This window comes from Phascolarctos cinereus, unplaced genomic scaffold (assembly GCF_003287225.1).
Source record: "Phascolarctos cinereus isolate Bilbo 61053 unplaced genomic scaffold, phaCin_HiC Scaffold_9;HRSCAF=440, whole genome shotgun sequence".
In the NCBI taxonomy this organism is placed as follows: domain Eukaryota; kingdom Metazoa; phylum Chordata; class Mammalia; order Diprotodontia; family Phascolarctidae; genus Phascolarctos; species Phascolarctos cinereus.
This window is the reverse complement of record NW_027556402.1, coordinates 211,475,417-211,491,230: the sequence shown is the minus strand read 5'-3', so window position 1 is coordinate 211,491,230 and position 15,814 is coordinate 211,475,417. Positions and strand designations below refer to the sequence as shown.

General features: G+C 44.3%; 1 protein-coding gene and 1 long non-coding RNA gene across 2 annotated transcripts in view; both read left to right on the top strand.

Annotated features, from left to right (window-relative positions):
* The first annotated feature begins 1,850 nt into the window (after positions 1-1,850).
* RIC3 (RIC3 acetylcholine receptor chaperone) overlaps positions 1,851-15,814 on the top strand; it is a 48,716-nt gene continuing 34,752 nt past the window's right edge. The window contains exon 1 of the mRNA XM_078148344.1: positions 1,851-2,087. Coding sequence (XP_078004470.1) covers positions 1,970-2,087 — 118 coding nt within the window. The 5' untranslated portion in view covers positions 1,851-1,969. The remainder of the gene's footprint in view (positions 2,088-15,814) is intronic.
* LOC144455255 (uncharacterized) lies at positions 2,094-3,474 on the top strand. Its single transcript, XR_013483975.1, has 2 exons — positions 2,094-2,487; positions 2,750-3,474. It is a non-coding gene; the product is annotated as an uncharacterized LOC144455255 (long non-coding RNA).

Below are 15,814 nucleotides of genomic sequence, written 5' to 3'. Positions count from 1 at the left end.
TAGTGTAACTATTATCTTCACTTCATAAGTGAAGAAACTGAGACTCACAGAAGTTTACCCAAAATTATATAACTGATGAATACTAGAGATAGTACTCAGATCCAGGTCTCCTCACTTCAAGTCTAGCTTTCCTTCCATGCTACCATGCTAGATCTTGAACTTCAAGGAAGCTTAGAGATCACCTCTTCTCACTCCTTAATTCTACAGCTGGTAAGCCCAGCCAGGCTAAGTGATTTGTCTAAGGCTATGCAGGAGTTAGCAACCAATTCAGAACTGCACCCTGGACCTTCTGCCCCAAGTCCAGGGCACATTTCATTATTACACCACCCTCGGGAAGATGTCCTGAGTGTAGGTAGTGATGGGACTGTGGAGCTCAGTGGAGACGTCAGCCATAGAGAGACACAGAGAATGGCCGACTGAGTCAGGGACCTGGGATTCATCACCTGGTCACAGGATCATAGATTTAGAGCAGATTTTATGGTCTTTAGAGATTATGTTTTACAGATCAGGAAACTGAGGCCCAAAGAGATTAATGGACTTGCCCAGGATCAGACAATAAATAGCAAAGTCAGGGATTGAACTCAGCTTCTCTGACTCCAAAGCCAGTGTTTTTTCCAGCTCCCTTCACCCTTTTTGGCTGGATCAACTTGGAAAAACCACTTGCCTTTTTCTAATCCTCAGTTTTTTTATCTATAAAATGAGGCTGATAATATTACTTGAACGTCATCCCTCACAGGGCAGTTGTGAGTACACCAGTGCTTCAGACACTGGAAAGCATCACATAGTTGCAAAGGGGTTTTGTTTGTATTTGTAAACCAGAATCCGGCTTCTAGAAATGTGAATTGATGTTATTAGCATGAACCATTCTTTGTCAGAGAGGGCCAGTGGAGTCAGGCAGAAGCCTGACTCCAAGTCCCTTCTTTGACACATACTAAGGTTCCAGTCTCATTTCTGACAGGTACTGCCTGTGTAACCCTGGGCAAGTGGCTTAACCTCTCTGTGCTCTGGGCAACTCTCCAAGACTAACTTGCAGAGGAGGTGCTGATGATCTCCACTGGTAGAGGGAATTTCCTCCCTCCTAAGTCCCTTACTCCAATGAAATCAAAGATCCACATCCCCCCCAAAAAATTATTGTAATGATAATTTGCATTTATCCTATGCTTCAAGGTTTGCAAAGCACCTTTTCTCCTCAAAGCAACCCTGGGAGGTAGGTGCCATTATTACCTCCATTTTACAGATGAGGAAACTGAGGCAGACAGAGGTTAAGTGACTTGTCCAGGGTTACACGGCTAATAAGTGTCTGAGGCAGAAAATGAACTCAGGTCTTCCCGACTCCCTGTGCTACAACTAGTATGTGTCTGAGGTGGGATTTGGGACAGTAGATAGAGCGATGGACCTGGCTCAGGAAGAACTGAGTTAAAATCCAGCCTCAGGCACTTACTAACTCTGTAACCCTGGGCAAGCCACTTAACCTCTGCCTCGATTTCCTCATCTGTAAAATGGGGGTAATATACTTCACAGGGTGTTGGGAGAGTCGAATGAGATAATGTTTGCGAAGCACTCTGCCACATAAATGCTAGCTCTGGCGGTAACTGTGATGACATTATCTCATCATCATCACCGTGAAAATGCCCCAAAGGTTGCCTCTAAAGACTTTTTCCCTGGTCCTCCGCGTGCGTTGACTCCCGGTTTCTGGGCGTCCCCTGGCGGCGGTTCTGCGAACTCGCCTCCGTCGCGCCCTTCCCTCCTGCCCTCCTCGGCCAACCTGTCTCCCCATCCCCCCACCTGGCGGGGCCCTTCGGGCGCGTCCCGAAGAGTTGTGTCCCTCTCGCCGCTCCGTCGCGGCGCCCTCTTGCGGGCCGAGGGCGAGGCAGCGAGAAGGGGCTCACGCACGCCGCGAGCCGCAGCCGGGCTTCCGCTTCCGGTAGCGGCGCCGGGGCCGGTGGGGGTCGGCCGGCCGGGTGCGACCATGGCGTTCTCTGCCTTCCAGAAGGTGGCCATGGTGTCGGGCCTCGTGCTGTGCGTCTCCCTGCTGCTGCCCAAGGCCTTCCTGTCCCGCGGGAGGAGGCCGGAGCCGCCGCCCGCGCCCCTCGGGTAAGAGGCCGCTCCGCTCCGGGGGCCCCGAGGGCGGGACGGAGGGGCAGCCGCCGCGGGGGCTGGGGGCCCGGACCGACGAGAGGGAGGAGGGGGGAGGACGGAGACGGAGCCTCCTGCCCCTGCCTCCTCCACCTGGGGAAACTGAGGCTGGCCCGCCGTCAGCTCTGGACCCCCAAGTTCCCTAGTCCCTGAGCAACAGAGTCAACAAGCACTAATTAACCCCCGTCCGAGTCCGTTACTACGCCTTTATTAAGCACCTGCTTTGTGCCAGGCGCTGTGCCGTGGGATGGGGGCACATACAAAGATAGCCTGCCTTCAGGGAGCTTCCAGTCTGGCCGGGGAGACCCTGGGCGAAGCCGAGGACAGGCAAGGCGTCGGCAGGACGAAGAGGTCATCCAGGCCCTGGAATGGGAGGGCGGGGAGGGGGTGGGGGTGGGGAGGTTGGCCGGGGCCTGGAGGATCCGGGGTGCTGCTGACCCTCCCACCGTCGTGGTCAGCCTCTCGGACCTCTTGTTCTCGGACAGCCGGCATTTCCGCCGGCCTCGAGGCCTCTGCAGCCGAGAGGGACAAAAGCCTGGTCTGGGAGCAGCAGCGGGGGGTGTTTAGAGCTGAAGGGACCTCCGAGGTCATCTAGGCCTACTCTTTTTGACAGGCGAGGAAACTGAGGCTCGGAGAACCCAAGGTCAGACTTGTAGGGAGCGGCAGGGCCAGGTCCTCCGACAGCACGGCCCCGGACCTCTGATAACCCAAGGAGGCTTAGGCGGAGAGGAGTAATTCTGTGGAATAGCCGGTATTTACGTGCCACCGTATATTCTATGTTTGATTGGATCCTCCAGACAGTTCTGTGAGGCAGGGAGTCCCAGAAACATAATCTGGAGGAAACGGACACCAGGAGGCCCAGCCCCGCGCAGCCAGGAAATGTCTGAGCTAGGAATCCAACCCAGCCCTTTTTACTTTTTTCAGGACGCACCAGCTGCAGGTGCTTAAAGAGCCACTGAAGGGACCCGAGCATGGCCTCCGCCTTAATCCTCACCCTCTCCCCTTGCCTCCCCCCCCACGCACCCCCCTTCCTCAGCCCTCTGCAAATGCGGGCTGCTTGCTTGTCCTTCCTTCACTCAGTTTCCTTTTGGCTGAGGATTTTCATATATATGCATATACATAAAAGGTATGTATATGTGAAGTGTATAAATATTATTAATATATGGGTCTATTTTAAAAATCAGTTTTCTCCTACTTTGTGCTAAATCATCCGGTTGCATCTACGCTCCCAACCCCAGTCTGTGTGGCTCTTACACCTGAGCATTTCTAGGGCTTTGATGCTTTGTCTTATGTGCCCCATGGTCTCTTTATGTGAAATAAAGTTGACTTGAATCAGTATTGTTTGCCTTTTTTTGTTGTTATATCAACCTCAACACCATCCTCTCACTGCCTCAGTCATTTTTAAGCTACATTTTTTTTGCCTGTGCCACAATTTGAAGGTTCTAATAATCATTTTGAAATGCAGCTGTGCAAAGTAGGCTTTAATTTGCCTTATTTGAAAAATGCCTTTCTGTTAATCCTTTATCCTTGGTACGTTGTGGGTTACATTTAATAATTCACACTGATGGAGCATACAGGGATTATGTCAGATGAATCATTCTAAAAGCATATGTGATGGGGGGAGGGAGCTGATTCAAACCTTTTCTTTAGCAAGAAGATGGCAGATTGGTTCTGCATGGCCTAAGGGCACAACTAGGTGGATGGTACAAGGAAGCAGATTTTGCCCCAATCTAAGGGAAAATTCAGCATTTGGAACTGACAGTGCAATAAGTGAGAGGTGTTGAATTCCCCATTACTGGAGGTCCTTAGAGAAAAGCAGATGATTACTTGCCAGGGATGTTGAATCTTTGGCTGTTACCATGGTCAGGCCTTTTAAGGTGGACAGAGAGCCTTGCCGAGTATTGCCCCATGGGAGAATCTTTCAGCTCTTAAAGTTCTGTGATTTGTTGAGGATATGATTACATCGGCTAGTCTTGTACATTTGAGCAACATAAATTAGGCATGAATAGAAGGTATTTCAGGTTAGAGTAGATAAGAAGCATCCATATGTTTCTGTAGTAATGCAGCAATGATGTAAATTGTTCAGAAATTTGTACTATTAAAAATGTAGTGAAAAGGTATTTTTAAAAAATCTTTGTGGTTTTTTTTCCTTCCAAAACCAAACAATTTTTTGAAGGCTTAGATGCTTGCTGTTTACTTTGAAAACCAGTAAATTCAAAGATGGTGAGCCAAAGCTGTGAAGTTTCATCCAGGACCGTTTTTTTACCCTTTTTTTTCCAAGTCACTTGTTTGAATTTCCATTGGGTTGAGTTCACTTCACTTGAACAAACACTGTTGAACACCCAGTGAGTATAGGGGCACTGTGCTGAGTGCCAGAGGGAATATAAAGTGTAGATTAGACATGGTCCTTGCCTTCACAGAGCTCAGGAGCTATTTTTTAGAATTCTGAAACCATTGATAGCAGTATGAATTTTCCTTTTGTAATTTATTAGCTACCAAAGTGTTGTAATCTAGGCAAAAACCTATCTTGAATGATAGATGGCCAGCAGCTGAAATTGGTTAAATTAAATCCTGCCCCTGATAAACTCACACTGTAAAGAGACATTTCAGGGAAATACAATCAATAGGGACTATAATTGCAAAGCTTTTCAGACTTTTCCACAAATACGTCTTGTCAAATGATTTAACAGAATCTCTGAGCTGGAATAGCCTTAAGAAACCATCTAGTTCAGTCTCCTACCAAGAGAAGGAATTCTTCCCATAACATTTATAATAAAAGGAGAATGCTAGAATATATTGGAGATTGTACCAGTTCCCAAGCTGGACACACCTCGTTTGGTCATTCTGTAAAAGAATGATCTAAACGACTCATTTCCTCATTAAGATTTAGTAGAATAAAGTCAAGAGTTTGTGTAACAGTTTGATAACCTATTAGTGGAAATAAATTAAGCAGTTCAGGAATCTCAAATTTAGGTATTTGGGATGTTAGAGGATATTTTCGACAGGCCTAAACTTGGGCAATTCTTTAGGAGTTCATGAATGCCCCTGCTAGGTCTCAAAAGTGGTATAATGGGTTTGGTGGTTAGGGTTTGTGTTTGTTCTATCTACACATCAAGGACTGTTATAAAGCCTCATATAGCACCACGTCAGAGTGTCTTCTGTCCAGTATCATTGATCCCTGCAGGCTACCGATCCCTATTGAGATAATGCAAGTGTATGTATACCCACTGGAGGGAGGGTGACTTGCACAAGATCACATAAAATAGTAAATGGAGCTAGGACTTCTGACTCTGAGCCTAGTACTCTTTTCACTCTACTGTCTTGCCTAAATTAATAAAGAATTGCTGGTACTCAGCCTATGACTAGTGATGGCTACATCTTCACTTGACATGGATGACATCTCCCCAGCCACAAAGGCTCAGCCTCAAACCTTGGACCTTTCTGTTTTCATGTTCCATGGTTTGTCCCACTCCCACTGTCCTATCTCAGGCCTTCATTATGTCTTCATTAAGAGCTAACTGATCTGAGTCTTTTCCTCTCTTACCTTCATGTATTCTCATCCTCAGCAGCAGCCAAAATCACCTTCTTGATGCAGGGCTTTGATCATGTTATTTCGCTGACCTGAAACCTTCAGTGGCTCCCTATTACTCATGGGATAACATAAATTCCTTTACCTGCTCTGTAAGGTCTATGGTTCCACCTACCTTTCGAGTGAGTAAGCAATTTAAGTACTTGCTATGTACCAAGCATTGTGCTAAGCACTGAGAATACAAAGAAAGGTGAAAGTAGTCCCTGCTCTCAAGGAACTCAGTCTGAAGGAGGAGACAACAAGCAAACCGTGATACATGAACAAGATATATACAGAGTAAACTGGAGGTTACCTCAGGAAGAAGGTTCTAGCATTAAGGAGGATGGGGAGAGGCTTTTTCCAGAAGGTAGGATTTTACCTGAGGCTTGAAGGAAGCCAGGGAAGCTGGTTTATTCCATTTTATCGCCTTCATACATTTTACAGCTAATCTAGAACTCATCCTCATCTGTTTCCTGTCCCTTTTTTTCCCCCACTCCCAGTGAATGCACTTCCTCCTTAATTCTACCATTCAGAAACCTTTCCAACTCCTATTAGTTACCACCTCTAGGAAGGAGTTCCTGATTCCTCAGCTGAAGTCTTTTCTTAATCTACTTTGGGTTACTCCTTTGCTTCTCTCACATTCTACTCTGTGTTATACTTATCTGGTGCTTAATACAGTGACTGGCTAATGTTTGTTGGCTGACTGACTTCTCTGTGTACATGTTATACCCTCCTCACCACCCCCCAAGACACTGTTATTCTCCTTAGAAATAGAGACTGTGCCATTTAAAAAAAAACACACTATTCTCAAAAACACCTAATACAGTATTTTGCATATTCAGTTCAACAAATGGAATAGAATACTATGTGCAGTCAGTTAAGGATTTGTTAAGCACCGAGGCAGTTCATTTTAAGCACTCTACTGACCTGGGTGTACAAAGACAAAGGCAGAACAGTCCTTGCCCTCGGGCATCTCATACTCCAACTGGAAGACAACTTACACGTATGTAAGTGCAGCGTTTATAAAACATACAAAGCAGATGGGAGGTGAACTTGTATGGGGAAGTTCCTAACAGCTGGGAAAACCAGGAAAGCTCTTAGCGGAAGGGAGCACTTGAGCAGAGTCTGGAAGGAGCAGGAGGCAGAGATGGAAAGGTACATTCCAGGCTCCGGGAGCAAGCGTAAGAGAGGCAGGGCATGGGGTGTGCAGTGAGGCCCAACAAGAAGGCCAGTTTGTCCCATAGAAGGCTAAGAAGCAAAGCTATCATCTTGTTTGATTGAAGACAGAAGAAAGTGAGGAATGTAGACAGCTACTTCAAGGCCCTGTGCTGCTAGTAGCTGGGGACACAAAGAAAACAGCTCCTATCCTCAAGGAGCCTACATCCTGTCCAGTAGTTGCTTAATAAGGGTTTGTTATTGAATTGAATTACAAGGAAAATAGTCGTTGAAATCAGTGTAGTTGCTAAGGTGAAAATGGGAGGGGGATCAGTCATGGAGGGAGGCACAGAGATGGGGAGAGCTCCGCAGGAAGAAAGGAGTGGTCAAGTCCAGTGATCCATCGTGATTGTGGCCCAGTTTTGTTTCCAAAATTACCTACCTTTTCCAGAGAGAAGCTTGCTTCAGGAACAGACCCATCAAACCTTGCTTGAACTACTTCAATTAGAGTTATAAATACATCCAGTTCTTTATGGATTGGTTTGTCCTGAGAATGAAGTGTTACAGACTACTTAATGTTGCTTTCAGAAAGCTCTTTGGTTAACATTGCTAGCCTTTTGTTAGCAGCGGGAACTGTGCTGTTTTTTAACAATATGAAAGTAGTGCTTTGCTTTCTAAAATCCATTAGGTGTATAGTGAGTCTCTAGTGATACACTAAGTGAAATTTTAATAATTAAATAAACCAAAATGTGGGAAAAGCTTTCAATAAACAATTAGGATTTAGTCAAATTCCGCTTTATAGAATGCTTAAGTACACACACACACACACACACACACGCACGCACGCATGTGCGCACATGCACATGCACACACACACATGTTCTTCGCTATTGGTGTAGTCTGAAGCGTTGATTCTCATTGTTTTATTTTCTTTCCTTTTGGTTATTTTTATTTTTAGCCAACTTGAAAAAAATAGATATACATTTCCTTCAGCTAGAAACCAAAGATGGAGGAAAAACTTGTCATCCCAAATGATCTGGGAGATACATTAAGTACCTAGTCCAAAACTTTGCCCATCGAAGACATTCACTGAACATTTGGGGGATTGAATGTATGTTAATTGAGATTCTAAGATGTGCTTAATGACTATGGACTAAGTAATCCTGTGATGTTACACTTTGGTTTTCTGAGGGTGTTCCTTTTAACTTCCTTGTTTCCTTTCTGGCTCCTCCATTCACCTGGGCTCCTGTGTTCACAACATTGGAGAGAGAACTTGGTGTAGTGTGAAAAGGCCTGAACTTAGAGTTGGAAGAGATTCAGGTTCAGATCCCTCCCAAGACCCTTGCCAGTTGTGTGACCATGGGCAAGTCACCTGGCTGAGCCTGTAAACTGAAGATAATATTACTTGCAATATGTATGTCATTGAGTGGTTGTGAAGAAAGTGTTTACAAATTTGGAAGTGCTATGTCAATGTCAGTTGTTGCTATTATTTTGGGTTTTCTTGGACTCTTTCCTCTTCCTTACCTTTTGTCCTGTCCAAGCCCTGTCTAAATTAGATGAAACTTGGAGATTCAAGGGTAAGTTAGAGAGAGAAATTGGGAGAGAAAATTAAGACGAGCGACAGTCACCCACCAAAAAAAAAGCAAAAAACTGGGAGAGTTCATGAATGTATTGGGAAAGGAGTAAGCTGCCAAGACCCTAATGAATATGAATATGGATCCTCATTATCTCCTGCCTGAATTATTGAAACAACCTCCACAGAGGGCTTTCCCACCACAATTTCTGTCCTCCAGTCCATCATTCACACTGCCGGACCCATACCCTGCAATTTTGACACATAAGGCAAGAAGCATGAACATTCCCTCATCTCTTTCAGGGGGGGGGGGAGTACTGGGCGAGGAGAGACTGCCCCACGGCGGGAATACAGAGACCCTGGGATGCAGCAGGCCACCACCAAGGAGACTGCCGCTAGCGGAGGAGCAGGGAGCTCATCTGTCATATTTTTTTCCTCCATAGTTTGGCTTGCCAGGGCTTAAAACCCTGGTCAACTTTCCCTAATTCCCTACTTCTTCATATTATTGCCAGAATAGTTTTTCTCAGACGTATCATCATTCCCCTGCTCAAAGACTCTTCGGTGGCTCTCCCTCTTGGCTTCCCATTGAAGATCAGTCTCCTTTGCCTGTCATCTGAGATCCTCCACAGTCTGGTATCAGGCTACTTTTCTAGCCTTAATACATAGTACTCCCCTCTGTGCACTCAATGCTACAGTCAGACTGAACTCTGTTCTGGTCCCCGAATATATATACCCACCTCTTTGCCTTAACTCACATTGTCCCCTAAGTCTCCCTCCCCCTTTTTGCCTCTTACTCATCCTTTAAAGACATTCTCCCAGGACCTCACCTAGTAGTTTGTTTTACAATATGTGTACGATACTGTATGTTATAATTATTTGATTTACGTTTTATTACCCTACTAGATTGTAAGCACAGGGACAGGATCAGCTTCTGATTCCCCCATTGCCTGCACAATGGCCTAGCACATAGTGTTTAGTAAATATTTTTTTTCAACAAGTGAATGATGAATCCACAGTTCCGTCAGTATGATGTCTCACATATTGTTGCTTATCACAGCCCTTCTGCACCTCATTCTGTGTGATTCTTGTACTGTCATCTAATTAATAGATGTACATAGTGAGCATGAATTTATTCTCTAAAAGCTAGGAATTTGGAGAAGTGAGTCACAGAGTCAAGCCTTGAAAAGAGATTTAGGATAGATCAAAGTGTTGTAATAAGTGCACTCTCAAAGTTCACCAGTGACCTCCTACTTGCCAAATTTAATAGCACTTTCTGTCAGTGAAGATCTAAATTGGAACACTCGGCTCATCCCTCTGGTACCTTCTAACACTCTAGTCTCTTTCCTACTCTTTATGGTATCCTAATGAGTGATCCATACTGCTTTCTCTGCTTCCTCTCTACCGACTCCCTCCTTTGAGAGCTACATTTTGGCTCATGTACTTACCTCAACCTCCTTTTCATCAAATCTAATAAGGCACTTCCCAATTTAAGCTGCTTATCCTTCTTGCCACTTCATCCACTGGTATCCCCCAGCATCTGAACAGATGAAATCAACTACAAATATGTGTCCAGTATTTCACCTTGCTGCAACTGAACTTTTTTTCTTCAAATGGTTGTGTGCTGCTAATTTTTTCTACGTGACTTTAAACAGCATTGCTGTCCTCCTGTTCTCTGAGACGTAATTTTGGAGGCATTTCTGTCCCCACATCCAATCCAACAGCTGTGTTGCTGATTCGCTCTGTTGGTCCTGAGATCTGTCCCTTATGGTTTCCAAGGTCCCTGCCCTAGACCCTCGTCCCTTCATATCTGAATTCCTCTAGTAGCCACCTAACTGATCCCCTTGTCTCCAGTCTTCCTCCCTGAAGTAGACCACATATATTGCCAGGAGTAATAGCTCATATTGTATGTTGCTAAGAGCAGGCTTCGTCAGACATGGCTTTCAGGAGGTCACTCCCAGCTCAGAAGCCTTCGGTGATTCATGGAATCATAGAATGTTAGAGCTGGAATGGACATTGAGATCACCCAACCCAGACGAGGAAACTGAAGTATGCAGAGGGAAGTGACGCCTAGGATCACACCACTATTTATGGCAAAACTGGTATTTCATTCTACTGTGAGGAAACAAAGCGGCACCAGGCCCACCTCCCACTTAGATTAACAGTTGGCCTGATCTGGCTCTTCTCTTCTTCCGTTCTGGTCTCCTGATCTCCAGTCTAGTGCTCTTTCCATGATACTGGGGTCACTATAAAAGCATCAACAGAGCCGTATGGAATATCACTTTACGGTGGGATCAGAAGAAAAAATATAAGGCATGAGCAGAGACTGTTGTAATCAGAGACATCAAACGTGATCCCACCGTCCCCAGTGCCTTGCACGGGGTCTTCCTGAGTGGTGGTTGAATTGAACCCCTACGGCACTTGCTGTTTATACCATTCATTTGAGTACATCCAGGACTTTTGTACTTTGTACTTTTATGTAAAGGTTTTATATGTGAATATCTGGTCTCCCAACCGCATTGTGAGCTTCTGGAGGACCAGGGACTTTGTTCTGTCGTCCCTGATTGTCCAGCATAGTTTGGTGAACGTGGAAAATTTATAATAAATATTGAACAAAGTATTCCATGAAGGCTAGAAGAATGAACTCTGTGCATGCATTAGCTGTTAATAAAAGCCTATGGAGTGTTTTGAGTGAGTAAATACTTGTCATGCATGTATTCTGTACCTGGAAGTAGAGGTAGGCCAATCATGTGATGAGCAAGGAGTAAATGATGGGCAGCCTGTGTATTGGAGTGGTATCCATGAAATGTAGAAAAGTCCTAGAGAAAGGCTTCCATTTACCCTAGGGCAGGGAGACAGATAGAATATAAACACGAACACTCAGCCTCTGGTTCCTGAGGCAAGATTTCTTTTACTTGTGCTAAGCATTCCCACCTCAACCAGTCCTCATGTGTGGTTTCAAGCCCCCCTCACTATCACATGGCAGTTTGTATATCTTAAACTGTGGCACACAGAGCCTAACACAATACTCCATAGATGTGCTGATGAGGGCAGACAGTAAGCTATCCCCTCCCTTGTTCTGAAGGCTGTACTGGCATTATTGAAGCGTTCATTTACCAGTGTCTCATAGTGAGCTCCCAAGTTTAAACTAAAACTCCAGGTCTTTTTCACATCCACTGCCTTTTAGCCACTCCTCTTCCATTCTGTACTTGTCCAGTTGTCCAGTTGAACTGTTTTTAACCTAGGTGCAGACTTTACACTTCTGTCTCTTATGTTTTCCATTCAGTTCACTTCACAGGCATTTATTAAATCCCTCCTGTGCATGAGACACTGTTCTGCAGTGTCTCAGAAGGACAAAATGAAAAACCGTTCTGCCCTCAAGTCACTTGCACATTCATGTAAGATTTAACCCATCATTCAGCTTATCAAGATTTTTTTATTCTGTCATTCATTGCATTAAACATCTCCCAATTTTGTGTCATCCCAAGTTTGATACACATGCTGTCTACGTCTTGGTCTGAATTACTGATAAAAGTGTGGAATAAAATTGGGTTGAGGACAGAACTTTGAGACTTGCCACTGCAGACCTCCCTCCATGTTTCCGTTGTTTCATTGATCCAGTACCCGTTGGGATTGGTCATTCAACCACTTAATTGCTGGGATATCATTTTGTCCACAATTGTGTCATAAAAGCTTTGTGAAATCCAGATAAAACAGTCTACTTTCATGAGCTACCATTCTAATAACTGTATCACAAAAAGAAAGGAGGTTTCAAAGTAGTGTGTCCTCCAAGAATTCTCTGTTGACCATACATTACAGGATTCCTCTGCTTTGCATCCGTTCAGCACCTAGACATTCGGTTAATATAAAAATGGAGAGGATTGTAGATGTTGTTCATCCCTCACATTTTGTTGATGAAATTCTGAGTTTCAGAGAGGGGAAGTGATTTGTCTCAAAGGTCACACCTGTCTAGTAAATTGAAGAGCTGGGCCTGGAAGCCAGGTCTCCTGAACTGCAGTCCGTTGCTTTCATTGCACCATATTAATGCCTTCCATGAGGCAACAGGATAGTCTGCTTGTTAAAAATGGTAGCCTATGTGGGAACAGTGCTTTTATTCTTTTTGCCTCTGACCTATCCCCCTTCCCAGGACCTCATCCAATGCTCTGAACATAGTAGGTGCTCAAAAATAATTTTGACTTTTTTGTGCCTACTGGGAAGATTATCTCCTTAAATTCTTAAGCATTCATATTCCATAAATACACAATTTGTCCTTTGACTACACTGTAATGCTTTGATCTTTCTTGTTTTTATTTATTTATTTTTTTTGCCTTATGTTGGGACTGTGAAGACAGTGCCCTGACTGCAGTAAAGTGAACTTTTTCATTCCAAAAACTGCCAAAAATAATTTGAACATCCATAACCTAATGAACCAAAGCTTACCAGTCAAGGACTGGACATGCTGGTATGAGTTGGACACTTTTGAAGGTCAACATGGTACTGTTTAATGAACCAATACAACCTGCTTCAAAATTCTGTCGAGGCAAACACCAGACACCACACTATAAGGCTAGCATTCAGTTCCCTTGGCCCTAGTTCCTATGGCTTTCTTGCTTTTTCAGTACACATTAAAATAATTTGACAAGCCACAGAATCTTGTAAAACATCTGCTATGTGCCCAGTATTGTGTTAGGCATTGGGGAAGATGCAAAACTTAGACAAGACATGGTCCTTCCCATCTAGATCTCACAGTCTAGTAGAGATATAAGACAAACACACTGAGAAGTAGAATACACAGTAGTACATACTTAGTATGGTGTCCTACACACAAGTGTTAAATGTGGGTATTATGTGTGTGTTAAATGAATAATGAAAAACTGGAGTATGTGGTTCCAAGAGTAAGAGGGGCCATTTCCCCTTGAGGTTAGGCTTTCCAGGGTGGTGAGGAATTTGGCAGGGCTCTGAAGAGGGTTATCCAGTAAGGACATGAAGTGGTTGAATGGGATGATCTCTGAGGTCTTTTCCAGCTTTAAATCTCTCCTCCAGTCTCACTCCAGGTATAGGGATCAGTGTGAATGGAAGTTCAAGGCCATTTTCTGGGGACAAAGGATAGTCTAGTTTTGTCAACGTGAAGTACGTGAGAAGTAGGGTGGGGCCAGATTGTGAAGGGTCTTGAATGCCAACCAATAGAGAGTTAGAACTTTTTTTTTTTGGTAGGTGACAGGGAGCCGCTATAGCTTTGGTTTTATTTTATGAGATAACTGAATAGTTGCATAAGAAATACTAGTCTGACAGAAGTATGGAGGATGGATTGAGGAAAAACAATAGCAAGAAAGCCAATTTGGAGTCTGTTGCAGTAGTTCCTGCAAGCGGTAAATAGGGATATTATTAGTGTAGCGGGTATCCTGCAGTCTCTTGTGTGAGAGGACAGTCTTATGGCTGGCAAGCCCCTCCTTGGTACGTGGAACCCCTGAATAGTATCCCTAGCTCGGGGGTCTTTGTGAGCCAGACTCCAACCCCAGGCTCTGTATGCAGGGCTGTTCATCGAGTGCTGCCTCATCTCCGTCTCACCCACAAGCGGTTCTCTTCAGTAGATCCAGATTGATGTTGTAGGAAACTCCATCTACAGATGCACATTGTAAGTTTTCATCAAGGTAGAGAATTGCCGGGTACGCGAGAAGTGAAGTGACTTGCCCGTGGCCACACGGTCAATAGCCAGGTCTTGCTGATTCTGTGGCTGAATCTCCACCCACTATCCCATGCTCCCTCTCTCTAAGTAAGTAGTCAAATGAGATTTGTAAAAGCATAATACAGCCACGGGCTTTAGGCTCTAAGGTTAAGATACTTATCTTTTATTACAGTCTTCTTGCTTCATAGCTGTAGCCTCCCAAGGCAAAAACGCCATTTCAAATTGAAGTCTTTCCTTTTTCTTCAGTCTGTAAGAGAACCAAACTACATTGGAATCAACTAGAAGTTCATTATCTTATCCTAAACATCCTTTTGCCCAGAGAATCAGGAGAGGGTCACAGGCACGGTAACTGTCAACTGGTTGTCACATAGGGGTCTGGTGAGCAATGCAGGACCTTTTGGTGGTACTTTTTGTTATAGTGGCATAGGTGACAGAATATGTCAGCACCAGAATCCTAGACATTATGCTGTGTATCTGTCTAACCCTGAAATGCCCAGTACTGACTAATTAAGTAGGCCAAAATCTAATGGCTGCAGGAATCATCAAAAGTTCAATAAGTGACAGAGAATAGGTGTGGCACTGTTGTGGCTCTAGCCACCATATCTGTCATCTCCCACCTATGTGCATCTTGTGCTCAGCACAGTAACTGGCAGGTGGTAAGCACTTAATAAAAGCGAGTTGACTTGATCTATATCTCACTTACACATCATGTGAAGCCAACTGGAAAATGTCCCAGTGCTGCCAATCCCTTTGGAAACACTATCTCCAAGGCTATAGGACTGTAGTCCAAAGGACATATTCCCTACATGCACCAGCAGTGATGATTCTTTGCATCTGTCCATTCAGTTGCTTCTTCACCCACTGAGTTGTACTGTCCTATCACTCACGTTTCTCTTCATGAGAATAATATAACATACTCAAATTCCTTGCTGAAATTTAGGCAAACTATGTCATCCTCCTGATCGGCCAGTTTCATATCCCTGTCAGAAAAGGAAATAAGTTTAGTCTGACACAACCTCTTCTTGATGAAGGCGTGTTGGTTTTCTATAAGCACGTTTTCAAAATGTTCACAAACCATCTCTTTCATGATCTGTTTAAAATTTTCCCCAGGAATCCAAGCTAAGCTGTCTGGCTGATACTTTGCAGATTCTATTCTTTTACTTTTTTTTTCTTTTAGAAAATCAGAATAGCCTCTGCCCTTCATTAATCCTTTGGTGGCCTGGTTTTACACATCTTTCAGACATCCCTGATGATGATTCAGCCATCCCAGTCCACCAGTTCTTTCAGCCCTTAAGGATGTAGTTCATCTGAGCCGGATGACTTTGATTCATCCAGGGCAGTCTCCTTACTTATCTTGAGTTTCGTCTACCTATTAGCCGTTTTGGTTCTGTCCTCTCAGTGCTAAGACAATTATTTTCTGTGGCAGAGAAAATAGAAGCTAAATAGGAATTGAACCGCTCTGTCTTTTTGTTGACCATTGTCATCTCCAGGTTGTGGGCCTGTCTTTTCCTTAATACTCCTCTTTTCTCCAAAATGTAGCAGGAACACTTTTTTGTTCTCATTCAGTTTCCTTGTCAGCCTTCGCTCATTCTGAGGTTTAGCACTCCAAACTCTGTTCTTATAGTTACCATGTTATGTTTGTATTCGTCCTTTGTTCCCTCCCTTGACTCCATTTTTTTTTGTATGTACCTTCAGAAAA